The sequence below is a fragment of the Herpailurus yagouaroundi genome, unplaced genomic scaffold (genome assembly GCF_014898765.1).
Source record: "Herpailurus yagouaroundi ecotype Mexico unplaced genomic scaffold, PumYag 222, whole genome shotgun sequence".
Taxonomy (NCBI): domain Eukaryota; kingdom Metazoa; phylum Chordata; class Mammalia; order Carnivora; family Felidae; genus Herpailurus; species Herpailurus yagouaroundi.
In genome coordinates, this window is record NW_024412453.1 from 17,564,354 (window position 1) to 17,590,981 (window position 26,628).

Below are 26,628 nucleotides of genomic sequence, written 5' to 3' on the forward strand. Positions count from 1 at the left end.
GCGCATGGAGGAGAGGAAGAAAAAGGGGTGTGTGTGCAAATCAAAGCCCCCAAAGCCAGAGATCGACTCTGCCCCTCTCACCCCACGGGCGGTGCACCCACACGCTGGTGCAGATGTGCGGTTTGTCTCCAGAAGTGTGGCCGGGTGCGTGGTGGCGGGGCTGGAGCTGAGCTGTGTCTGCTCACAGCCACATGGGGGCCTTGGCACCCGGCAGGCCTGAGGGCACAGGCTCCCCAGGACCGACACACAGCTGCACCTCAGGCTCAGCCCTGTGCCTGTCGGGCCCAGTGACCAAAGGGCAGTGGGGGACCAGCCAGCCACTGCCTCCAGCTCTGGGGAGGACGGAAGATGCCAGAAAGACCTGCTGGGTGGGCGTAGGGGAGGGAGGCATGACAAGGCGATCAGGGGTGGTGCCTGCCCCCGTGCGGTGCCCCAGGTTCTGGCTGGGGGCCCAGCAGCTGCATACTCCAGGCACCCACCTCCCTCTTCTGTCTGGCCCGCTGGCCTCCTGGAGCTACAGGGCTGGCTGCCCAGAAAGCTGTGCCCTTGCCCTCCCCACACCCCTGACGGCGGGCGTGCTGTGCCTACGGCACCAGGCTCACAAGGCAGAGCTTCCTGCCTGCCTGCCCAGTGGACCGCGTCAGGGCCCTCAGCCTCATGATCGGCGGTTTCCAGTCCTTCGCCTGGACAGGAGACAAGCTCGAGGCTTTGATGGGGACGACGCAAGACCTTGGCAGAGGGACCTGAAGACACATTCAGGTTCTCTGTTATCCCCAGAGCTGGAAAATGTCAAGTTCAGTCTGTGCAGAAAGCAAACTCACAGAGGCAGAATCTGGAGTCCTGCCCCACGAGCTCCCAGTTGTGCACTGAGCACCTGAGAATTCAGCACCCCCGCCACCCGGGCAAGCAGGTCCCATTCCCCAGCCTGGGCTGGCAAGACAAACCCCAGGACCCCGGGGACCCCTGGCCCCAGGCCAGCAGCATGCCTGGAAGCAGCATGGACACTCGGACTCGGCTGGGGGTTTGGGCAGCCAGATGCTCCAGTATTTTGGGATCAAAGGCATCCCTCCCAACCTCAGCGGGGCGGCGCTGCAGCACAGGGGGTGGGAATTTCCCCCAAGTGTGGAGGGCAGCCCGAGGCCACCAGGGGGAGCCAGAGAGGCTGCACGCTGGCGGGATGTGCCCCTGGATGCGGAGAAATTTCCACACAGCTGGTGCCTCTGGCCAGGGTGAGAGACGAGACAGGTGAACACACTCAACGCCGCGAGGCATCAGTGCCTTAAAAATGCCACTCGAAGATGATCTCCTCTCCCCGGGGGATGGGGGCATGATGCCAGCAAGAGGTAGGGGAGGCGGCCGGGGCTGGCCTGGTGGAGGTGGGAGATGGGCACGTGCTGCTCTGCTGTGCCTTGGTCCTCGCCGGGCCCTCGCCAGGCCCTCGCCAGGCAGCCAATCCACAGGTGGCTCCGCCCTGGCCACTGACTGCGTCCGGGTCACCACAAGCCCAGGGCAGCGTTTCTGCAGCAGCTGCTTTTCCACACATTTTAAGACACTAACAGTTGTTAATCTCATTCATAAATACACAACTTTATTCGCTATTTTCAGGGGAAACTTAGGCTGTAAGCTGATAAAATACGGATACCTAAAAAAGTATAAAAGTATAAATATCCCCTTAGAATAAATTTTAGTGAATTAAGTCTTAATATCTTTAAATTAAAAAACAACAAGCCTATCTATTATGTCAAGGTCACAAATCAAACGACGCTAAGTGGCCAGCAGGGCCCCACAGGTACAACCCGTAGGCCACTAAGGGGCTGCCCCCCTCCCTGGGGCTCACCGGGAGGGCAGGTCACGAGGACCTAAATGTGCCCTATAGAAAGGTTGCTATGAACGGTTGAAGCCAACAGTCAACAACATACAACAGACCTTACAAAAAGGAGGAGGTAAGTCCTGGGTGCTGGAGAAGTAGGTTAATCAGGTCATTGGCAAAGGAGAAGAGGGCACAGGCGAGAAGCCTCCAGAAGCATTGGAAACGAAGCATGTCAGAGCCTCCGCCCCACCCAGCAGCGGTCAGTGCGCACAGCGATCCTAGCAAGGAAGGCGAGAGCTGCACGTCCGAGCCAGGCCCCCCGCACGTGGACAGCCCCCACGGCCAGCTAAGGAAGGCCTGTTCTCAGAGCAGGCGAGCAGCGGTTCCTATAGGGATTCTAGTGGCTCCAATGTCAGGTCGTGTGGGCAGAGCCCGTGCAGGTCGTGTGAAGTCTCAAACACCCCAGAAACACCAGAGAACTGCATAGTTAGACAAAGAAAGTGAGAGAGCCGGCAAGAGAGATTTGTGATGCACTGTAAACATCCAATTTTCGGCGTGACCCGGAGTTTCCGCTCCGGAAGCCAGGTGGACAGGCCTCCCGCCCCGGCCTCCATCCCAGGCGAGACAAAGGCACTGACGGGCAACGGCTCCCCACAAGCCTGAGGGTGGGCCGCGCGAGACGGACTTCTGCCTCCCTTTGAGTGACTTAACAGATCGGTCCAAAACGCAGCAACACTTTCAGGCATTTCTAAAAAGTAAAAACGCTAGGTTGTCCATCCACGCTGGGGAAGAAGGGGTGCAAAGTTCTCTTGCCTGGAAAATACAAATGGAGAAGCCTCGACTGTTCCAGGCAGGGTCAGGCCGGGGGAGCCTGGCTCTGAAGGAGGCCCGGGCCCACGGCCGAGGCCCGGAAAGTAGTGAACACGCGGAGGCCGCCTCTCCCAGGAGCCGCTGGGGCTGCGAGACACTGCCAACCGCTCCCGCCTGGGAGGCAGAGCAGACTCCCCGACCCGAGGACCAGGGCCTGGTGCGCACGCGGGTGCCAGCGGGCACCCAGAGCCCGGGCCATGGCGCTGCAGCCGCTTCCTACCAGCAAGGCCCAGGCTCCATTATAGACTGTTTATGTAGCACCAAGAACGCTGTCCTTTAAATGCTCTTCGGTGATTAGGCTGGCTGGAAGCATCCTGCCTCGGGCCCATGTGGCACGCGGGATACCGAGCGGGGGCCCCGTGGGGACACCCACCTGGCCAGCACGCCTCCTCCGAGTGGGGATGCCAGGCCTTAGACAGCTGGTCCCGTCTCTCACCACCCACCTCAGAGGCAAAAAAGGATCCACACCCAGATCTCTAGAGAAATTGTCAAAAGCAGGTTTCTTCTCACGGCCAAGCTTCCTCGACATGGCAGATCGTTGCATCTTGGGAAAAGATAAAATGTTTCTTCAGCTGTCAACACTATGCTTCTCACATCCTCGAACCCCGTTCTTGCAAAATCTGAAAACGCCAAACACAGAGAATAAGGACTCAGGTGCCGGACAGGGCTTCGGCATGCGGCCAGCTGGGAGACATGAGGCCCCAAAGAGAGGCGCCCTGCACCATAAGCAGGGCCCAAGAGCCCCAGTCCACGCCCGGGGGGGCCCCAGGGGGCCAAAGAGGCCAGCACGAAGGTCAGGGGCAGAGAAGGGCCGGGAGACCCCACTGAGGGGGCCGTCTCACGCACCTCTGGCCCTCTGCCAGGGGCCCTCCGGCTCTCCATCCTGGCCCACGGCAGACATATGTGCCCCCACCTCCCACACCAGTGGCTCCTTATCAAGGGCCCAGAGGTCCTCTGAGAGCCACCCCTGCTCTTCCCCCCCGAGGGTGCCAGGGCTTGTGGGACAGGCACCAAGTCCTGAGTGTCCAGCCTGGCTAAGTCCTGGGCTGCAGACCCGTGTATGACCAGGTACCGTCGGTCCCCCAACAGCCTGCTCCTCTTTCTTTTTCCGTGTCCCATCACAAACCAAGTCCCCTCAGTGTCCCCTCAACCCTGCACTAATCACAAAGCCCGGAAGCCTGAGCCCCCAGGACTACCCCATCACCCCCAAACCCACCAGTTCACCCTGCACGCTGCCCAGCAGGGCTGACATTTTGCTTCACGGTGTGCTGGCCTCCCTGTGACTGGACCGGACACCTCAAGGGTGCCAACCCCTCCTTGCTGCAGCCCCGCAGAGCCCAAAGCTCCTCGGCCACGATGCCCGTCCCTGTGTCTGTCACTCCTCCTCGGCATCTCAGGGACAGAGCAAGGCCCCCACCCTCCCTCAGCCCTGGCATCTGTGCTTCCCACCCCCAAACCAGGCTGGGAGCTTCTCAAGGCCTGGAGCTACCTGGGGACAGGCCTGAGTCCTGGCAAACACCTGCGGCGCCGAACCCCACGCAGACCAGGTTGGGGAAGGGACTACCCTGTGTCCCCAGCTGGGGGCTTCAGAGCTGACAGACCTTGTGGTTTCGATCAATATGTACGGTATGGCTAAACACCAGATAACCACGAGAAACGTCCTGAGTCCCGGCCTGGCCCAACCCAGCCAAGGTGGGCACCGGCGATAGCCCACACTGTCGGCAGTGTGAGAGCTGGCCTCCTGGAGGCATCTTCTGCTCGAATTCCGGAGTTTAGTGAGATATGGCTCTGAGGACACCTTGTTTCTGAGCCCTGGACCCAGGCACAAGGTGGACTGTGCCGCGGGAGGGGCCAGCCTGCTGGCACCAGGTCCACACGGCTGCTCTGGCCATGCAGTCTCCAGGGAGGCCCCACCAGCCCCCAACCACCTGCTCACAGGCCAGGGTGGCTGCCCAGAGCAGTGTGGCCACAGGAACGGGGGCACCAGTCACTCTCTGTCACTTGTCCGGAATCACTCAGGAGTCACAAATTCTTGAGGGTCACTCCAGCCTGTGCCCTGGTGCCTTACATGCCCCTACTGGTCCCTGGACCCGTGCCCAGCACGTCTCTGAGGGCTCCGAACACCCAGGAGGCACGCTCTCGTGCTCTCCGGCCCACTGTGCCCACCACCCGGGACCCCGCTTTTCTTCCTGTACGGTGCACCTTCTGCTCTGATGGGGGAACAGCACCCCAGATTGAACATCCCTCCTCAGCCCAGATGGACCCTGTCTGAGGGACACGGCCCAAGGAGGTGACCGGGATGATCGTACACACCCACTCAGCCCTTGCAGGTCCCTTCTGTTCCCAAGACGCTGGTCCCAGCCCCAGCCCCAGCCCCAGCCCCAGCATCTTTGCTGTATGCAGGGCAAGCCAGAGTCGGTGGGAGCCCATGAAACACAGAGCTGCCGCTCACCTTGAGGGAGCCCAGCAGAGGAGAGGAGCATCTGAGATCACAGCGGAAAGGAGGAAGCCTATGCGACCGCAACGTGGCCCAGAGCAAGGTGACAACACAGGAGGGGCTGCCCCACCAGAGTGAGGCCCAACTACCGCCTCCTAACAAGGATAGAAAACCCCTCCCAGGACCTGTGACAGTCACAGGCCAGGCCACCCAGCATGGGTTCTTACCTGGGCCGCCTCCCACGGACACCAGCTGTGTCCCTCAAGTCCCCGGCGGACGGGCCCAGGCAGGCTGACGCTGCTTCAGCGGGCCAAGCCCAGGCCCCTAGAGCAGCTCCCCGGGGAGGAGCAAGATGAACCGCGGGGGGCAGGGGCTGAGAGAAGACTGACCTCCCGGAGGAGGTGGGTGCAGCCAGCGCCTGGCCGGCAGGCAGGCTCCCCCATGCTCCCCCAGCGCCCGGCCAGGCTCATAGCACAGCTCGGCATCCGGCCAGGCCGATCCAGGAGCCCACGGCCCATGTGGCTGCTGAGCCCCAGGCGCGGCAGCTCCGAACAGGGGGCCACTAACACAAACTACGCATGTGGTCTCAGAGACTTCGAGGAGGAAATTAAGTATCTCCACGATTTCTGAGGTTCTGGACGTACTGAATTGACAGTATGAGCACAAATTTGCCTTTCTTTGGACTTTCCCACCGTGGCTACTGGGGAGTTTGAAGATACACAGCAGACTTGCACTGCAGGTCGCTGGCCCAGACCAGGGCTTGCAAACTTTCCTTAAAGAACCAAATAACAAATATTTAAAGACGGGAGGGTCGAGAGGCAACACCGAGGATGTTGTATACTTATACGATCATCGAGAAAATAACTAAAGATGGAAATGCCGCTCTGAGTTTGCAATCCCCAGTCCAGAGTTCTCACGGCCCGACGGCCAACCTTTTAGTGCTCGGCTGGCTGCACGCCTTTGCCGGGCTCTTCCCGGGTCAGACAGAGGCTGAGGAGCCCCGACCTGTATGGCTTGGCCCGAGAATGGGGGCCCTGGAGGGAGCAGGGGAGCTCCTTGGATGACACCTGGCTCGCCCACCAGCAACCTGCCCTCTCTAGGTGACTTCCTGTGCTCAAGATGAGGGCACAGAGCAGGTGGCCCCTGCTGGTGGTCAACACAGCTGGGTTCTAGAGCTGGGCAAGGGAAGAGGCCAGGAAACACAGGGACGTGGGGAGCAGCTGGGGGCCGAGGGAGCATTAGCGGAGCCCCTCATCATAGGACAAACGGAAAGAAAGTCCTCAGAGACTCCCCTCTCTCAGCATCCCTTGTGTTAAGTTCAGGGTGAGAGGCGCTGTGGGCTTTGGCATGGGGACTGAGGTCCACCCGCTAAGGCACAGCCCTGTCTCTGTGGCCCTGAAACCACGGCAGAGTGACAGGAGCGGGGAGCCAGGGCCTGGGTGCTTGCCAGTCCCCAGGAGGGGCAGGCCCATGTCCTTGGTCCGCTGACCCCCACAGCGAGGAGGTCCTGTCAAGCCTGACACACAGGGCTCTCGGAGACCCCAGCCCAGGTTCCAGGGCTACCCATGCAGATGTCTTAAAGGAAACAGACAGGCTGGCTCCACTGGAGATCTACAGTCAGCGTCAAGCGTGGAAGGTTCTCTGTCAACTACAGGTATGGGAAAAATGCAGCGGAGGAAGGGTTGGGGTCAAGGAAACTACGGTGAGTGGTCAGTTTCAAGGGTGACAGAGCTCACCATGACATTTACACTTAATCTGAGTCATCCCCATCGGGACCCGTCTCCTCGTCGTCGCTCTGGCTCGGCACGCAGCATGCGGCAAGGGAGAAGAAGAGAGGGCACCGTCAGTGCAGGGTGGGGTCGGGGGGCAGCTGGGGGAAACCCACCCAGAGAGGCCGCGTCCACCCAGGGCGGCGGCACTTGGGGTCAGGAGCTCCCATGGTGCCATGTGGTGACGCACACACGGACCTGCCCCACGTCGGGGGTGGTCCTGGGCCCCGAACCCACAGGCCCAGACGGGCCATGGAGAAAAACAAACACATGGCCATTTTCCCTGGGCCTGGCACTCCCCAAGTTCCAGAGTCTTCCTTCCCTCTTTTCAGTGAAGAACTGAACCGTGCCCAATCGAGGTCTGGGCTATGCTGCTGGCTCCAGAGAAGACATGACGGTCTAAGAACGTGACAATGGAAGGGTCAGTGGGCCCGGTGGCTGAAGACTGTGATCAGGCAAGTGGGAGATCGGTCACTGATCAATCATCAGTTGACCTCGTCCAGTTCACCGAGACCAGTAAAACCTCTGGACACAGAGGTGGGGGGCATCGCTGGCGGGCAGTGCTCCACATGCTACCACGGGTCCTGAGTCCACAGACTACACGAGGGAGCTCCGTGTCCACCAGGCCTCCTGGCCTCAGCCACCGCCCCCGTCCCCACGCATCCCTGCCGCCGGAGAGTTCCGCAAGTGCTTCCAGCAAATGTCAGATTGGCAGAGGGGTCCGGGAAGCCCCTGAACCTGCGGTCTCCACCCTCGTGTGGACTGCTGCCCTCACTAAGCCCCCGCCTGACTCCCATCCTCAGGACGTGCAGCACCGCTGCCACCAGGCTGTCCCCCAGCCCGGCCCCAGTGGTTTTCCACGACTTTCTGGAGGCCCCAACCATGGTTCCGCCTCCTGGGGAGCTCCCGCCACTGCCCCCGTTTAGAAGTCACCGTGGCTGCAACACTTCAGAGCGAGGTATTTTTGGAGAGAAAAATAGGGCCACGTTTTCAAAAGCAAAGGGATTTGGGGTCACGCCTGGAGCTTCCTCACAGCACAGACGCAGCTTTCTGCAGCTGAAGCCCCGCCCGAGGGAAATGAGCTCGGGCGGCTGCCCTGGTGAAGCTCGGCCACGAAAACGTTTCAAGTTCAGAAATAAAACCTTCTAAAAATGAACAACTTACACAAGAACTCCGCCTCCTTATGAGGCTGGGGCCACCTTCCACCCCAGACTCCACGGGAGGCTCGTCCCAGGCCCAGTGCCGCGGGGACGCTCCCTGACCCAGAGGCTGCCCTGGATCCTGCACACGAGCTACGTGCTGAGTCCGGGCCGTGGACAGGAGCCCCCACTCTGGACGCCCTGCGTCCCAGACAGTCACCCCGTCATGAAGACACAGAACTTCATGCTGTGATGACCAAGCTGCCTCGAGCCCCACGGAGATGGCCACTTTGGGAAAGCTAACATGCTGGGGGACACTCTGCTGTCTGTTCCTGGGCCCACACCTCCACGGAGGCCCCTGAAAGGGTCACGGGGCAGTTCTGGGCTGGTGGCGATCCGGCCAGAGGCCACCCAGGCCACGAATCTGAGGAAGCCCGGGGAGTCCCCGGTTTAAAGTCATCCTGGCTGCGGCCCTTTCCTGTGCTCACCAGGGGTGCCGCCCCAGCCCGGCCCCCACCCGTGGCCGCCCACCCCCCAGGCTGGATGCAGGCCCAGGAGTCCCGCCAGGTGGTGCCAGCCTTGGCCAGTACCGGCCTTTGCCAAGAACGGAAGCATCTGGAGTCAGTGACCCCAGGAAGGAGCCCAGAGCAGAGGCCACTAGAACCTGCCACCTCTGGACAAGGCCAGCCACGGCTCCGGGCCATGAGGCTACCATGCAAACAAACCCACAGCACAGTCGCCCAGGCATTTATACCCTGGCCGCATTGGCCTCTTTGGCAGGCAGAAGAGCCAGTGACTGTCAGGGAGCCGGTGACAGTTTACAAGGGGCCGAGCAAGGCGACACTCCTGGTAGCCTGCTGCTTTCGCCAGCCAAACGCGGCCCCCGAGACCAGGATGGATGCGGTTAAGGCAGGTGCCACTTGAGGCGGGGACAGGGGGGCACCCTCCAGCCTGGACGTCCCAAGTCCTCGGGAAAACAACCTACAACGGCATCACTTAAAAGACAGACTTCCAGAAGCAACTCTGCCCGTTAGAAGATGTGTTGGCAGACGGCACGGGCCACAGAGTCCACAGGGGCTCGCCCCAAGGGGGAGCCTGTGTTCAGAGACCCCTCATTCCACCACCTGTGACCCACAGGGCCTACGTGTCCTTCCTTCCAGAACTCTGCTTCTGACACGAGGCGAGAACTACGGGACCGCAAACGACAAGCACGAGGCGCACAAGCCTCCCAGCAGCCTGTGTGGCCGGGAGCGCGATACGAACCATGAGAAACGACAAGGCCCTGAGGAGACGAGCTCAGCTCTGCAAAGGGCAGCCTCCGTGGCCACGAGCCCCTCCGCGGGCAGGGAGCTGCGGTGTCCACGGCTGTGTCCGGAGCCCGCCAGCCCGCAGTCACCCACCTTGGCCTTCTCACTGGGCTCACTGGTCGTGCCGTACGGGGAGTTGTGCAGTTCCTTGGAGACCACGCACAGGAATTCAGCCTGGTCCTCGCTCCCGTAGTTGTAGGAAGAGCCGATGCTGACCAGCTGGGACAGAGGAGAGCAGTGTGATGGGGCTGGAGCACTGCACACACACCTGCCCCTCCCCGTCCCCCCCACCGCCAGCAGGGAGACTCCAGACCAGCACCCACCCCTCCCTCACCAGCAGGAGACCCTGGCGCAGGGCCCACCCCTCCCCTTCCCCCACCAGCAGGGGAACCCCGGCCCAGCGCCCACCCCTCCCCCACCGGCAGGGAGACCCTGGCCTGGCACCCACACCCATGCTGAAGACAGCCGGCACTCGGGAGGTTAAGGGACAGGTCTCGGACGAGAGGTTTCTAACGAACTCACGGAACACGCAGTCCCACAACATCCACACAGCACGTGCATGCACACACGCCGTCCCACAACACGCCACGCGTGCCCATCCCTGCTGGGACATCCGGCTCCGTCAGGTTTCCGGCGGGGCCCCCAGGAGAGGGAGCCTGTGTTGGGAGGTCACGAGGGGGCAGCGGCGGCTGGCTCAGAGCCGTGTGTGTGGCTCATCACGCACACGCGATGGGCTCCCAGGCGCCCTGCTCTTCCTGCTGCGGCCACCGGGCCCCCTCCCACCAGGGCCGTTAACCGAGGAGGGGGCACAGTAGTGTGGGGAGGGAAGGCAGGCGGAAGGGTCAGCTCAGGGGCGCTCGCCGGCACGCTGTGGCCTCCACACACCTCAGGCTCGGCTGGTGCGGGTGCCCCCCGACTGGCCGACCCGCCCGCCCCAGCTTAGCCCAGAGCCACCACGGGCTCATGCGCTTTTAAACGCAAAAGGAGTCCAAAGAAAGCCTGACACCATGGTGAGGTTTTCAAAGGCAGGGGCACTACGAGCAGCACTGTGGGGGGACGAGGACACGGCGGGGGCAGCGGGCAAGGCCACGCGGCAAGCATACAGCCTTCGTGGCCAGACAAGGGCGGAGCAGGCTGCACGGGCTCCCTGCCGCCCCGAAGTCTGTTCTAGGCTCACTAGCGTGGGGAGAGGTGTCCTACCGCCCGCGAACCTTGGGGGTACACGGCCCTGGGTGCAGACTGAGCTGCAGGCGTGTGGCCCCTGACAACGGTCTGCACGTTCTCACGAGGCACGCCAGCCTCTTCTGAACGTCCCTCAGATCCTTGTTCTGGCCTCATGGCCGATCACTGGTGACCCAGGCATGGTGGCAGGACCCCTCAGGGGTCGGGGCTCTCGCCCTACTTCTCCCCCAGTGTTTCCCGCTCCGCTTCTGAGTAGAGCATTCCTCATCGAACATGACCGGTTCTGGAGTTCTGTAGGCAAGAACCGGGGGGAGGACACGCTCCAGGCACAAAGTGCGCAAAGCAGGTTGAGGTTCAAGGGGAAGAGGGGCGCCTGGGTGGCTGAGTCGGCTGAGTGTGTGACTTCAGCTCAGGTCATGGTCTCTCGGTCTGTGGGTTCCAGCCCCACGTCAGGCTCTGTGCTGGCAGCTCAGAGCCTGGAGCCTGCTTCGGATTCTGTGTCTCCCTCTCTGCCCTTCCCCCACTCACGCTCTGTCTCTCTCTTAAAAATAAATAAAACATTAAAAAAATTTCTTCTCAAAGATTCAAAGGGAAGAGAGGCAGCTGGCCTGTGTGATGCAGTAGAGACCCACCCAGAGGGGCTAAGGACAGAGTCCTCAGACTGGCCATGATGAGGAAGACAGAAGCCCGTGCAGGAGAGCTGTGCGCTGGGCTCCAGGGGAGGGTGACCCGGTCCAGCGACTGCAGCCCCATCTCTCCAGCCCTCGTCTAGGCTGCATGTGAAGGAGGACACCAGGGCCAGCGGGGACTCCTGTCCCTGCAAGGTCTCTGGCATGAGCTTAACGAGGTCAGAAGCCACCTGGACCCCCAGCATGGGGCAGGGCAGGCCTAGTTCCAACATCGTCAGGGACAGAGAGCAGCCCTGGTGGCCGCAGGGACCAACCACTCACCCTGCTGCGCTGCCAGGCCGGAGAGCTGGCCCCAGGTTGGAGGGGCGATGCAAACGCCGCACCTGTCCTAGTGACATTTAAGGGCGCTCTACAATATGATCCGTTGTTTCTAAAGACCCACAGGAAAGATGTGGCCTTAATCAGAGGCGAGGCCGGGTGACGCTGTCATTTCCCACCATCTCTCTGGGCAGGACTGCGCACTGTGGCCAGAACCCCCGCCCGACAGAAGCTACTGACGGAGGAATCTTCCAGAGGCCAGAGGGGAGCCTGGTGAGCGGGGCAGTTGCTACGGGGGGCTGGGGGCCAGGCGGGGTCACAAGTCCCAACCTCAGCCCAGACCTGCCCGAGGGACAGGAACGTGAGGGCACCCGGGACATGCCCCGAGGCCGCGCTGGGGCTGCGGCTACACGGGACGGAAGCCGGAGCACCAAGAAGGAAGGAACACCCGCATCCTCAGGGGGGCTGCAAAGCAGCCCCACCGGGAAGGGCATCTGTGCCAGCCGTAGCACACAGGGGCCCAAGCCACCATCTGGTCGGCCCTCAGGGGAGGGGATGCGAGGGGACGAGAGGGTGGGGCCAGGCCAACATACACCGAGGCTGTGGCTGTCAATCCCACACACGCAGGGAGACGCCAGATGGAGACACAGAGAACGGCCCCCCGCAAAGGAGGAGGGGAGCGGGGATGGAGGTCTCTGTGTCGGGGTGGGGGTGGGGCTCCGGGAATAGCCCCCCCCCCCCCCCACCCAGACACCAGTCCAATCAGGACAGGGCGCAGGCTGCAGCCCGTGAGGTGTCGGAGGACACGTGGGGACGGCGAACCACAGGCCACGGACGCCTCCTGACTGGCCCTCAGGGTCAGCAGCCCGAGGACCCGGGTGGAGCCTTTGTAATTAAAGGTTCCACGGCAGGCTGGCGGCAACCCAGCCTGGCAGGGGCGCGGTAGGGGGGGGCTCACCTGCTCGAACTTCCAGCCGTCAGACATCGTGGACACCATCTGCGTGAGCTCCTCTTCCTGACACTGGAGCACGCGGTACACGTGCTTCACCGGCACCTGGGGGAACCAGAGCCGCAGACGAGTCGGGCCGCGCGCCCTCCGGCAGCCCTGCCCCGTGCGCCAATTCTGGGGACGGCCCAGCAGGGGACCCAGGCGAGACTGCCGCTTGCGTCCTCCAGCTCTCGGGCTCAGGCTGTCGGGCGCAAAGCAACCCCGAACGCATCCGCCAGAGCAAAACCGAGCCAGACAGCTGCCGTTTTCCACTTCCTCATCCGCCTCCCCAAGTATTTCTATTTCTAAACTGCAAAGTACAGTGAGTCACGTTCCTGAAATCCCAAGAGCACCCTTGGCGGGACGTGGACATAGGAGGACACCGTGTGTGAGTGCAGGCGGCTGGGAAGGCCCGGCAGAGAGGCCCGGGGAGCCCCGCAGGACCAGCCTCGGGCTCCGCTGCCAAAAAAAGCCGTGAGACGCTCGGGGCGCTCAGCCCTGAGCCCTCCCTCCTCCCTCGGTGAAGCGGCTTCGGAAAACCGGGCCCACCAGCCGACGCACCCACCCGCGACCTGCACTGAGCCGTGGCCGAGGCTCGGTCTCGGGTGCGGAGAGTACCTCGGGGACTCGCCCGCCAGCAGCCTGTCCTTCCGGACCCGCTCCTCGGGCAGGAGGCGGCGGTCCCAACAGAAAGAGGGAGCACAGCGGGGGATGTGACCCGGAGGCGAGCACAGGGACGTTGAGGCAACAGCGGTCACACGGCCCCGGGCCTTGTGAGGAGAGGCTCCTCTACCGCGTCCCCCCACCCCCCGCAGAGGGGGACACAGAGGCGGCCAGGCGCCGGGCCAGACTGTGTCATACAGCTGGATGGAGGGGAAGGCAGTGGCCAGTGGCCGGAGATGACCAGGGAGCCTGTGACTGTGTCCTGCCCCCTCCTCGGATCCTTCCCGACTGTCAGGGCACCCGAGAGGCTCCCACAGGAGGAAGGACTGGGGACGCCGTGGGCCTAGGACCAGCCACTCTGAGCGGCCAGGTCTTCAACAAGAGTCTGACGAGGGCCAAGCACTCTAGCCAGGGGCCTGCATCGCCCGGTGGGAAAGCCCGCTTGGGGAGGGGGAGCGGAAGGGTTTCATGTGGGCGGAGCCTCTAGACAACTGAGGCAGCTCTGCAGGCGCTCCCACTTCCAGGTCCAACCCCCCCCCCCACCCCGCCCGGCCCACAGGAGCTGCTCACTCTGCCAGCCAGCGCGGAGCTGACACGACAGCAAACTAATGCCTCAGACCCTTTGACGCCTCCCTCTGCGCAAGATGCCGGACGCAGCCCGCTTCAAACTCTGGCCTAATGGGCGGCAGAGTGGCTGGACCGGCTCCGGCACTGCTGACTGGCCAAGTGCGTATGGGTCCCACGAGGGGATCTGCACCACCAGGCGGGCACACGGAGTGCTGACTGAGCCCTTCTCTCCCCATAAAAGCCAAGTCTTTGTGGAACCTACACTGTCCTGTAGGAACCCCACCTCCACCGTCTACCCCTGAACTCACTGCCAACTCCCCGCTTGCTTTCCCTCTGGCCACACTAGCCCTCTCAGTGGGCTGAGCACACGCCTGCCACAGGCCATTTGCACTTGCTGCGTCCCTGCCTACAATGCCCTAAGATGTCCACACACCCACTCCACACCCTCTGTGGCAAAGTCTATCCCCTCCCCCTGGAGTGGGGCTCCCTGAGGGTAGGCTGGGCAGGACTGGACACATGTGCCCAGAGTGCAGGCCACAGTGCCAGCCAGCAGCACCAGAGGAGGCAGCTAGAGAGCAAGCAATGAGGTGCTAGGATGATCGTGGAGAAAGACCACCGAGACAGGACAACACCGATCCTGGGGCCTCGCGCAGAGGCTGCCCCTGGTCGGCAAGAAGGGAGGGGTGCGAGCGGTGCCTATGTGTCAGGCCTTGGAAGCTGTGGGCAGAGTAGCCACTGGTCTTACCTGGGATGTTTTGCTGTCTCGTTCTCTAATTTTGTCCTTTACAAGTTTTATTAGTGAGGTGATGTTGTAAAATTCCGCTTCCTCTAACACTCCTGGAATGGAGAAAAATGCCTAGTTTTCACCAGACCCAAGAATAAATGTTTCACCCCTGTCCTGCCGTGGAACCACAGCCCACCTGGCCCGGCCACTGGCAGCTCCTCAGCCCGGTCCCTTGGGCTTCCTGCAGACACTGCTGCCCTCGGCGGGGCTCCCCAGGATCAAGGGCAGAGGGTGCGCTTACTGACCCTACTCCTAGCACGCGTCACTCCGGGTGGGCTGCTGGGTGCACCAGTCACACCTGCACCTATTCCAAGCCTTGCACTGGGCACACCGGGGTGGCACTCTCTCTTGCCCCCACAGCCCGTGGGCCATCTACTGCCCTGAATGTGTGGCCCGGGCCCGGCCGAGTGGCTTCGTACAGGGCTGAGTCAGTTGGTACCTCAGTTTCCCCATTAAACTGGAAGACTGTGGCTGGTTGAGAGGGCGGCTCCCAGCCACCCAGGCATCCCTCAAGCTCCAGGAAAATTCTAAGGAACAAACCGAGAAGGCCCGGCTTCAAGATCGCTCACGGGCATTCCAGAAGATCTGTCCCGGCCAGACCTCACTCTGTACGACGTATCCCTGCACTGGCAGCACTAGGAGCTCAGAGCCGTGGACTCCGCTCAGGCCCAACCAGGTCTCTAGGCAACACGGACAGGGTGGAGGAGGGGGTGGGCGGCATCTTTCCTCAGGGCTGCCCTCAGGGAGGCTGCAACTAGAACGTGAGGCTGTTGGCCGGCCCCTCAGGCCTGTGTGTGGGAGTGGGGGGGGTGGGGGGGGTGGGGGGCTTCACGGCCTGAAGGGCAGGCGGCCCCTTCCCGCACAGGGACCCTACGTGTGCTGTGCTCGCAGGAGCAGACGGGCGGCAGCCGCTTGTCTGCAGCCCCCTCAGAAACAGCCCGTGCAGGGAAGTTTTGTCTGCAATTGTAGAGCTCCACGAGCAGAGCACAAAGGGAAGGCACTGCCACCGACACAAGTGCACGTCCACGAGGGTCACTTCAAGAGAAGACGCCGACCCGGGTCTGGAGGCCCGGAAAAGAAATGACCCGGAAGCGGCGAGGGTGGAAGCAGCAGCCCAGTCCGGTGTGGGCGCTCGTCACGGGACCTCGGTCACAGCCGGAGCCAGAGCGCCCTGGACCTCGCGGGGCCCTCGTGACATTTTTATCCGCGCGAACGGCCGCTCCCGGCAACTCTACTTGCTGCGACCGCACGGAACGTCGAGCACAGACAGGAGTCGGAGCCGAGGGCGCAGTGCTGCCCTGGAAGGAGAGCGCACCCAGACCGAGGAGTCCCCAGGGCTCCCACGGCGGGCGTGTCTGTGACCGCCGGAGCCAAAGCAGCGGTGAGAACTAGTGGCGTCCGGGGGGAGGAGCCCCAGCCCCAGCCACATCGCTAACCAGGCCCCTGGAGCCGCCCGCGGTGGGGGGGGGCGACCCGGCCCCTCAACTGCAGCAGGCCACGAAGTCTCCGCTTCCGGAGGAAGACAGGGGGAGAGGCAGCGAGCCGGCCCCATCTCTCGGAGACACACGCCTGCTGCCCCACGGGGCACATCTGTGAGGCCGCCAGGAGCCAGCGAGGGGACGCAGGCACCCGGGATTTCTGCGGGGATGGGGGTGCTCGGGGCCCAGCACACGGGGCCTGTGCCTCACAGGGCAGCTCAGGCTCAGAGGGGTCTGTGTCTTAGGTCTTCCTAAGGTCCTCCTGCCCACCAGGCCCCTGTCCCCAACTCACCCTCCTCTGCGAGGTCTTTGTTAATGACCAGCTTGCCGTGCCTCAGGTAGTTTAGCACGGGCCCAAAGTAGGTGGGGTCTCTGTCGATTAAATAGGCACCGGTTTCATCCTGCAAAGAACAAAGCATCTTGAGTCCCGCACAAGAAAGCAAGCGTCCCCACAAATGACCCCAGGCCAGGAGGCACGCCCAGGGTTGCAGGGGCGTGGGGTCTGCGCGCGCCCCTTAAGCCACAAGCACACCGTGTTGAGGCTCCGTGCACCTCTGGCCACCTGCAGCCTCGCACCCCGGTCTGTCTCCACTCCAGGTCTGGGCCAAGTGAAGCTCTGTTGGTAGCAGAATCACCTCGCCGTATTCAGGCGGCAAGGCAACCGCAGCGCCACACACACAGCGGAGGAGCTGCTCTGCCTCTTCCCGTCTTAAAGCTGTCCCAACACTCTCCTCCGGGGCGAGTGCCCACGGCCTCCTCACCTCGGGGAGGGGGTCAGAGGTAGGCGGAAGAGTGACTGCGCGCACAAGCCTGGCTTCCGCTGCAAGGTGGTCCCAGAGCCTCCCAGGGATCACTGACAAAGGAGCCTCGCCCCGTGCGGCAGTTGCGGAGTCTGTGAGGCCTTCACAACAGACCGTCAGAAGGTGCTTCCCTCCTCTAGGTGGGCCCTGGCTCCTCCCGGGGGATGCCCGGGGCCCCTCGTGAGGGTTAGGGCCCTCTGCCCAGCTGCCGGCAAGCTTCAACCACAGCCCGGACAGGTCCGCAGACACGCCGACCTGGCACGGGGGCGGGGGAAGTTCCGAAGGACACCTCCATGGAGTAGAGCCCACAGAGGCCCACTCAGAATAAGAGGCGTGGGGGGTACTGCCTGTGAAAGCGAGCCACAGCCGTCTGCGGGGGAGTGACGGCACCCCGGGTGTGGGGACGCTGCGGCCCGGAGCCTTGCAGCTCAGCGGCAGGACCCGGGCCCTCCGCCCAAACTCCGGCCAGGACGGGTCACCGCTTGCACGCAGACCTCCCGGGTCCATCCTCGTGCTCCACCCCCACGCCCCCACCCCCATCTAAGAAGCACCTGTCAGACACTGTCCCAGGACCCCTGCCTCCTGTCTCTCTGGACCCCTACTCTTCTCCACGCAAGGCCCAAGGACCCAAGGTCTAGAAAGAAAGAGACAGTGCTGCCACAACACGAAATCGAGGGGGACTCGTCCCCACCCCCACCTTCAGGTGGAAAAGAGTCCAGCACGTGACGGGTGCACATCACCAAGCTCAGGAATGATTCATCGGCTTGCTGCTACCTCGACAGACAGCTGGCAGGTGGTTGGCTGGGGACAGGGCACCCCAGGGAGCCTCCCTATCACACGGGGCCCAGGCCTCAGTGGGGCCAGACTGTGGGCTCGAGGACTGGCATCACACTGTGCTTCCCCCACAGGAAGGGTGGGCAGGCTGGCCCCTCGGCTGCCTCCACACGGACTCCCGCACGCCCGGCCCAGAGGCAAGCACAGAGCCCTCCTCCCGAGCCTGCCTCGGGGGGAGCCCGCCTGGACCCAGAATAGCGGGTTCACTGACGGGACCCCAACACGCTAAAGAACAAGTGACCTTGTGTGGCAGGCTGGACCCCGGGTAACCTGACGCCTGGACGTGCCACCCCCACCAGTGAGAGGCCAGCCTGTCCGGCCCCGCCGCTGAAGAGTGGCACTTAAGCACTTTCCCCCACGGAGTCCCACCAGGGCTCTCCGGACCAGTTTCTTCCTGGGGGTTCAACTCCGTCGGAGGGACTCCGAGGGCAGTAGGGCGGGCAGCAGCGACAGGACGTGGGGTCCTTACCTGGGCTCATTGGGAGGTTTCAATTTCCACAGGAAGTGTGGGGGGCTCTACACCGAGACCCCAAAAATCCCCGGGGCCTTGATCTTGGGCTACTGCCCAGATGATCAGACTGACTCTCACGCTCACAGGCAGGACCTCCTCTGTAAAAACCCCGCGTCTGAGCAGCCGAGCGTGAGCAGCACGCTCCAGAGCTGGTGAGTGTGGTTGGGCCGTGGGCAGGTGGACAGACCCTGGACACTGCGGCCGGCACGCTGACACAGGGGCGAGGGGCCTCAGCACCTCATGTGCTTGTGCTGGGAATGCGGCCCTGGGGCCTCTATCCTGTGGCAGAAATAAAGGAAAGTACAGAACACGGAAAGAGAGAACAAAACAAAACACCCCAATTCAGAAGAGAAGTCTCAGGCTGCTTAAGCAAAAGCCCAGGGAGAAGCATCTTGGCGACACCCACAACGCCAAGTGCGGGAGCGGCGCGGGTGCGGGCAGGACCCGGGTCTGGTCACACTTACGACAGGCAGCAGGGAACTAGAGCAAGACGTCAACGCCGGCTGCTGGCGAGACTCGCGGGTCCCCCGTCTCCTCTTTCTGTCCTGCCCTCCATTTATATAATGAGCGTGTGCTACATTTGTAGAGTGGTGAGGTTTGTGTTTTTTATAAAAGAGCCAGAATTAAGACTGCTTCTTGACAAATCATTTCCCTCTGTTGACCTTCCCCACTTCTCAGTGAATTAGTGTCTGACCTACTTGTTTAGTGCTGGCTTTAAAAATATACATGTACCTTAAAGGCTTAAAACGGGGGAAGCTGGCCTTGGCTCCTGAACGGTACTGAGCGCCAACACCCCTCAGGCTTTCAGGCCGCGCACCCGGAGCAGGCGGCTCGCTGGTGCGCAGGTCGGCTGGGTGCCACTCCCAGTGGGCCCCCCCTCCGAGGCTGAGCCCAGCGTCTCCATGGGAAGCTGGAACCCTGCCTCCCTGAGCTTAGGCTGCTAGACCGTTGGCCCCACATGGAGAGGCTGCCGGGCCACAGAGATCATCAGGTCCTGGCCATGAGCCCCGTGCTCATAGTCATTTCCCGGAGAGGAGCCAGCGAGCGACCAAAGGTAGGGCCAAGCCCACATCACATGCTCTCCCAGGAGACACCCAACCTGCAGTCCCTCAGCAGGGAGGCAGGGAGGCCGATCCTGCTTTGAAACCACCCGGGAGCCCCGCCCACCCCGTCCACTCCTTTCGGGGCCCACCAGCCACCCTTAGCTCACATTGCTGGATAGGAATCAATGCTCCGAAGGGGCCGGAAACACAGCGGGCCACCCAATAAACAGCCCCCTAACCTGAGGTTCTCCCTGCCCACTCTGCGCCCAGAAGCAAAACCTGGCTCTCAGGCTCAGGGCAGGATCGAATGCGCTGCCCAGCAAAGCACCGTGGACAAAGTGGGGGCCGCTCACCCCTCAGGGGTCACTACATTGACACAACCACATGGTCCTGAAAATGGCAATGAGGAGCGAGGGCCAGGGGTGTCAGGCTCTCACACAAGATTCTAAATGGAGAATGATTTGGAGCGCCTGGGTGGCTCAGAAGGTTGAGCGTCCAACTTTGGCTCCGGTCACGATCTCGTGGTTGGTGAGTTCCAGCCCCGTGTCGGGCTCTGTGCTGACAGCTCGGAGCCTGGAGCCTGCTTCCCATTCTGTGTCTCCCTCTCTCTCTCTCTCTCTGCCCCTGCCCCCTCGCACTCTGTCTCTCTCAAACATAACGCTAAAAAAAAAAAAAAAAAAAAAAAAATCAACGACAATAAATGGAGAATGATTCTGTTGACATGTGAGTGCTCTTTGGGGAGCACCTTCAGTCACCTTCACAACCTCCATCAACACCCTGGGAAACAGCGTCACCACCACTTGGGTGCAGGAGAGAATGCACAACCACCAAGACCTGAAGAGGGCGGGGTATCCTGAGCTAAACCAAGATCAATTCTGTCAAATTTCCCAGTTGAAATCTAAATGCAAAAGCACAGAATCCTTCCTCTGAGCACAAACCTCTGCGATGAACCTTATTAGAAATACTTAGGTTTTACTCTTAAGTTATCCATTTTAAGTGACTATTTCAAACTCGTACGTAAAACCTTCAACCCCTGCCCTCTTCTGTTTTGTTTTCTATAGTTTGTCAAAGTCTTGATCCCAAAGAGGCCTTAGACGTCCCCGATTACGAACGATGAAATGGAGGCACCAGACACATGTGTGAGGCACTGGAATTCACAACCACCCCCACCCCCGCCCCATGCCCAGGAGTGCCAGCTGGTTCTGATTTAGCGCTCCCTGCACGAGCCCCGAGATGCCCTGTGTACCCTGAGAGCTGACACACCCTTGCGCACGTCAGGAGAACACAGGAAACGCAGAACTCTGGACAGAGACAGGGCATGAGTGTCAGGGTCCTGGGTCATTCCGACCCTCAGCACTGCCCATGGCCACCAACGTCCTCAGACCTCAAACTGCACTCGACTCGCAGGGCCCTCCCCCCAGGATGTCCCAGATGGCCACATGTCAATTCAACTTGGAATTTAGGATGACATACACGACTCACAAGAGCTCGCCAAGCAGCAAACCCGAGCGTTCGTGTGAAGGGCCCACCCACGTGGGTCCCGCCAGACCCCAGAGTACATGGGGATGCTTCACCGTGACCGGTTCAGGTCGGCAGGGCCGGGACCCCCTGGGAGCAGACGCTGCATCCACCGTGCACGCAGAGGCGGGTGCCGGTCACGCTGGGGCAAGGGGACCGTCCTGGGCAAGATCCCGTGACCGGACCTGCCAGCCCGTGGGCCAACCGTCCAGGTCCCAGCTGCTACAACACTGCTGTCAGGTGCACCCCTCCCTAGAGACATGCCAGTTGCAGAACACCTGCACGCAAACCCTCCACAGGTGCCATGTTACTTACTTTGGTGGTGGGCATGCGTGTGTTCACTATAAATCTGCTGGCATGAGAAAATCAACGAGCGACGGGAACAGGCGGGCACCATGACTCCCTGTGGCAGAAGCACCACACAGGAAGGACCCAGGGTCCCCGACCACAGTGCCCCCTCCACTGACTCGGAGGCGTGGCCGCCTCCAGGCTGGTCCCCAGGCCCCTGGGTGTCGGCTACGCCGGGCCCGCAGGCAGCACACTGCAGCCAGGGCGCCTTGCCAGAGGCTCACACCGAGCCCGCTGCTCCGACAGCCACCGCCCTGCTGCCTCCAAGGTGGCCTCTGCCCTCTGCCTACACTCGGCCCTGCTGGCAGACCCGGGTCAGAGGATGCCCTTCGTTCCTGCTGGGACCGAAGGGCAGGCCCGTGGCCCCTCCGCTGCCTCAAGCGACGACCACCTGGTGCACCGTGCTGCCTGCCTCTCCCTTGCCTGTTTCACAACTCCTACCTCCGCCTATGCGCTGGAGCTGGTCCAGCTCATCCGCTCCAGGACTGCTGCCACCCAACCCTGACTTGCAAAGATCCTGGAAGCCCAGCTGCTGAGGAAACGAGAACCCACCGGAATGTGGACGACGGGAAGAGACACTCGTGTCGCACCCACACTTGGATGCCTCAAGCCCATTTCATTCATTGGGTTGGATGGTACCTGAACCCTGGAGCTGCGCTCTCCAGGCTCAAAGACCTCAAATTTCTTGCAAGAAAACTCAGTAGCTGCCCAGGAAGCTGTGTTCCTCCCCCATGGCACTGGTGGAACTGGGAAGCCGCCCTCTGGGGCCTGTCCTAAGATCGGCCAGGAGCTCTGGGGTGGGGAGCAGGGGCAGCAGGAGGGCCAGGCTCCCACACACTGCCCTGGGAGGCCGGCCGAGGCTTGCGGTGGTTCCAAGAGTATACATAAGAAACAAGCGGTAACAAAACAAGTTCTGAAGGGGAGGGAAAAGGGTTCTTTCTGAAAACCAGGCGAACAGTTAAGACTGCCACCGGTGCTCTCCGTCTACTGCAAGGAGCCCGCACAGGCGCTGGGTGGAGGTGCTGTGACCTACACCCTCCTCCTGAACTCATAAGGCTCCTCCACAACTCAGGCTCAGAGAGGTGTACCAGCTTACCCCAAGGCCACACAGCGGGTTACGGTGTGTCCAAAGTCAAAGTCAGGCCCGAGTCCCCAGTCTACTTCTGCCACCAGAGAAGACGCTCCGTCTCCCTAGCTCCATACCGAGATGCTCTGCAGCATGGGTGGAGCACCCTGGCCATGTACAAACGTCCCCTAGTGCGCAGTCAGCTCCTTTAATGGACTTTAAACACTGTTGGCCCGGAGCGTCCTGGAAGGGAGCGGCGAGCGCCCACTCACAGCCGAGAGCAGCCACAGACGACGCGCAAACGGGCACCTCGGCGTTCCCATAAAACTCGATTTGCAAAATCAGGCAAGACACCTGATGGAGGGTAGTTTTTTAACCACTGCTTTAAAGCAAACTCGTCACCGTCCTGCTAGGCAGGAGCAACGACAGGCTGCATGTGCAGAAAGAGGAAGCGCTCCGGAGGGCCAAGCGTTTCCTCCTGGGCTGCCCTTCGTAGGCTGACAGCGGGGACAACCTCAGGTGCTGGCAAGGCAAGTCCTTTCTCAGGGCTCTCCGGCCTGGGCTCACGGGCTGGTCCAGGTCCGAGGGCCATCCGATCAGGTGCCCTGTGAAGAGGAAATGTGGGCACCACCAGCAAGCACCTCCCCTGGGGGAGGGGAGAGGCTGCTCCCAGCTCAAGGGGGGCCCCTCTCGCTCGGGTCCCAGACCAGCCACGGCACGCGGTCGGGGCTAAGAACACGCTCAGAGCCACATCCTCAACCAAAGCGTGAAATGCAACGTACCCAAGTCTCAGGACACCCACTCAGGGCCTCAGGACGACACAGCTGTCACCAGTGCCCGGGACGGTCTTAAAAATTTGGGGAGTTAGCCTTTCGCCTCGGAGTTGGTTACACGGAACATAATCTGCTCTTTCCACTCTGAGGAATCCCCACTGCTCTTGCCAAGCGACTTAAGAGTTCGTACCTCCACCCACACCCCCGTCACTTCACCCTGTCTGTAAAATCCCTTCCACTATATTTCCAACCGAAACTCTGTCTGAAACTCTTGCCAACACCGAGTCTACCCGGAGTGAGCACAGGCAAAGAACTGCGAGTGACATGTCGTCGGAAGCACTGTGACAAGCCCCACCCCTCCAAAACCCATCTGACGCCACAGCATCTGCAACCCCGGAGCCAGGACAATGGCCCCGTCGAAGGACAAAAGCTCATGTTTTCTCCGGGCGGGCCTGGCTCGGCAGCAGACACTGAACCCACCTCAAATCCTACTTAATCTGAGTGGTTTCAAACCACCAAGTAGCAGTATTTCCTGTTTCCCTTTTAACTCCTAAAGCATCTCCACACTGAAACAGGGGCTGATTCAGCTCTAAACAAACTCTAACCTGTTTTCAAGAATGTCTAATAGGCCAGGTACCACGGAATACAAAGAGACTTAACCCAAATGAATCACACGTCAAGTATTTACAAAGCACTTCCGGGAAGAAGAATCACGCCTGCCCTGCCCCTTACAGGAGCCTGGGAGAAAGATGGCCCAGGACAGCAGAGCACATACTGAAATGAACACCCCAGACACAGCCCCGCCGGAGGAAACCCCAGGAGGAAGTGAGAATTCGTGCTTGGGCTGTCCGTAAAGAAAACGGCACGGCAGCAGTGGGCCCAGAGTCAGAACATGAGACAAGAGGGTAAGGGTCTGGAGTTCCGAAAGGGTGGGCGGTGGTCCCAGGCTCAGTCCTGAGACAGGGAACATGGATTCGGGGGGAGGGGGACCGGTCGCAGCCCCGCCCCCCACTCTCCCCAACAACCTGTCTGTCCACATCTTCAGAAGACAACCTGTCTGTCCACCCTTGGTCCACATCTCCCACACGGCTTCCAACCTCCAGGCACTCTCCCAGTGAACTCCAAACCCATGGGTTCCTGAAAGGTTCCTGGTCTCCCATTTCTTGGAACAACTGCCCTTCAAGTCTCCCCACCCAACCCCTAGCCACACACCAGCTTGCTGGAGCCCAGGAGCTCGATCAACACTAGTCAGACGCCCAGCTGGAATCTTCCACCAGGTCTGTGCTGACGTCCAGTCCTAGGGATATCTGCCAGGTATGTTTTCATTCGTTTTAACTACTGGCTGAGGGCTTCGAGGCTTTGACACGTGCATCAACATCCTGTTCCTCGTTCATCATGGAATCACTGGCATCCCACTTCTCCAAACACCCTTCCCCTCCGCCCTCATCCTCTGTATCCTCGCTCAGAGTCTAAGCATCCGGGAGCAAATAGGGGAGGCATTCTTTCATCGGAACCAAGAGGGGAAAAACTGAGAGGACCCAGTATCTTACACATTTTCTTCTCTTTGAAGTAAAGGTACTCTACCACCGTGACCGGTGTGAATTGACACTACTCCTTCTGGCAAATTCCCATCATCCGTGACAAAAACTAACCCTTATTTACTAACAACTCCTCTGTGAGACAAAATCTGAATCTGCCGCTTCATGTTCTAAATTTCGGTGTTACAATTTGGAAGTGAGATGTGGTTAAGTGGATGATGATGACAGAAAGCAACATGGATATACGCTGCTACATTAATTACCTCCCCCAAAGGACGATTATTAGAGTCATGCATAATTTTTTAAGCAGTCTTGAGACAGCAAAATAAAGGGATGGGTTGGCTTAACCGTGCAAGCTATCGTTAATTGGGTCTTAATTGTATTAGTGAATAGAGAGACTTTGCCTCCGAAAAGAAAAGAAAGAAAAGAAAAAGAAAAAAACCCAGGGGACAAGAGCAATTTCAAATCTGATTCAATACACAAAACAGGAACTCTCGAGTAGAAATGCAAGTGAATGGCCACTGTGACCCACTGTTTTTAAAAAAAAAAACAAACAAAAAAAACAACACAGTAAGACATACACCCACGCTATAAAAGGAAAATCACAGCAAACAAAAGGCTATTTCTACCCTGGAGATGACTGTCATTTTCTGGGAGGTCAATTCTCTGAGAGTGGAGAGCTCGGTCAAATAAGCAATGGAAACCGCTGGGGGTGGTGACAAGGGAGACTAGACTGCCAGCAACTCCAACCCCGATTTCTACCAACGACAAGTGGTGTGGTGGTAACTCAGGAGCTCTTGTTTCCTGATGGTAAGGTCATGCCACACCAAGGATGGTCTCTGGCAGCCTTCTTGAACCTGAAAAGGGATCTGAGTCCTTCTGGGAAGACTTGGGCCTGGCAAACGTTGAGCTGGCGAGGCACAAAGCCAAGTGCAATTATGCAGGCTCAACTGAAAAGACCCAGCAAAGTTAGAAGGATGTGAGCTGCCTGGGATAAACGCAGGTAACAATTATTCTTACAACAGGGCCTTTTCGGAGTTTCAATCCAGACAGCTCCTGAGAAGCTCTTCCTCGGCCACACAAGACTTTCAGAGGTGATAGTATAGCTTCTGTGTCGTCTGCACAGGAAGGAGTACGAACGCTTGCGGAGACGAAAGGCACGCTGCAAACCTAGAAGCTCCTATCCTTTCGGAAGAGCAGGGGAAAAGCGGACGGGAAAACAAAAAAATTCCTACCTAGTCCCTCCTCGCCACCCCTTACCACGAGCAACATTTTCTGTGAAAAATTATTCGACGGGCGGCACCTTCTCAGTGTTGAGTGGGTGCACGTTGTGGCCGTAAACGAGGGAGCGCCAACTCTCTAAATGCAAGTCACCGGGAAAGGCAGGTCACCCGTGTCAACACCCCCACCCCCGCCCCCCCACGCCAACGTTAAGTCAAGCGTCTGGAATGAGAAAAGATTAGAAGACGCCAGGGTCCTTCGATTCCAGAGCCAGTTAGTACACGAAGACACAGAAGAGAAGTTCACACACCAGGGGCAAAAGAACCCAGAGGGGGAAAGAAAGTAGGTCCACGGCACGGTCCGGGGTCTGGGAAACCTCCGCCGAAGAGAAGGCGAGAGAGAGGCGCCCGAGGTGGGCCGGCTGGGAAACCCGGAGGGCGGTGGGCGACAGGGCGCCGTCCTCTCCTCCCCCGGCCCAGGGCGGGGGGGGGGGGGGGGTCGGGTGCCCTCGGGCCGGGCGGGTGACAAGGGGCGCGCGGGGCTGGAAACCCGAGGCGCGTCTCCTCAGCGCGGGCAGGGGGTGTGCGGCGGGCCGCTGCCAGGGCTGGCCCGCGCGGCCCTCACCTTGTCCGAGTCCAGGTCGGGGTCGGCCTGGCACAAACGGTACAGGAAGGACTTCGGGTCCCGGCACAGCGTCTGCCGGGTGGTGAGGAAGTAGGTGCCGCCGACGTTGAGCCGGACCCACTTGGACACGCTGCCGGGGCGCTGGGCCAGGGCGCCGAGCCCCGCGCTGCAGCGGCGGCACAGGCCAGCCCCCAGCCCCGCCCCGAGGCCGCCCGGGGCCGGCGGCAGCAGCTCGCAGTGATTCTCCGCCATGATCCCAGCAAGCCCCGCCACAGCTGCCGTCTACCGGAAGCGTCCAGTCTTTAATACCGTCCTCCGAACTCTGTCCCGCCCATGGGTCCGCCCTCGTAAAGCGCCCGCCCTTGTGTCACGCGGCGGGCGGAAGTTCCGGTCCGGAAAAGCGGCCGGCCG

General features: G+C 60.9%; 1 protein-coding gene across 2 annotated transcripts; it reads right to left on the minus strand.

Moving 5' to 3' along the window:
• Window positions 1–1,567: 1,567 nt before the first annotated feature.
• On the minus strand, window positions 1,568–26,501 carry KCTD5 (potassium channel tetramerization domain containing 5). 2 transcript variants are annotated; one of them, XM_040459351.1, is made up of 7 exons: window positions 26,218–26,501; window positions 16,234–16,342; window positions 14,425–14,516; window positions 12,420–12,515; window positions 9,426–9,551; window positions 6,854–6,912; window positions 1,568–3,300 (listed from the first exon to the last, which is right to left on the minus strand). In XM_040459351.1, the coding sequence occupies exons 1-6, from the start codon at window positions 26,467–26,469 to the stop codon at window positions 6,868–6,870; spliced, it is 720 nt and encodes a 239-aa protein (XP_040315285.1). In that variant the 5' UTR covers window positions 26,470–26,501; the 3' UTR covers window positions 1,568–3,300; window positions 6,854–6,867. The 2 variants fall into 2 exon arrangements, with proteins under 2 accessions (XP_040315285.1, XP_040315286.1); XM_040459352.1 differs by lacking the exon at window positions 6,854–6,912 and having other exon boundaries at window positions 26,218–26,500.
• Between the last annotated feature and the right edge of the window lie 127 nt (window positions 26,502–26,628).

Bases quoted from the DNA above. Each gene is read 5' to 3' on its own strand.
- KCTD5 (XM_040459351.1), bottom strand. From the start codon at position 26,469: ATGGCGGAGAATCACTGCGAGCTGCTGCCGCCGGCCCCGGGCGGCCTC. The intron at 16,343-26,217 runs GTGAGGGCCGCG...TGTTCTTTGCAG, and splicing joins CCGACCTGGACTCGGACAAG to GATGAAACCGGTGCCTATTT. The intron at 14,517-16,233 runs GTGAGTTGGGGA...TCTCCATTCCAG, and splicing joins CAAAGACCTCGCAGAGGAGG to GAGTGTTAGAGGAAGCGGAA.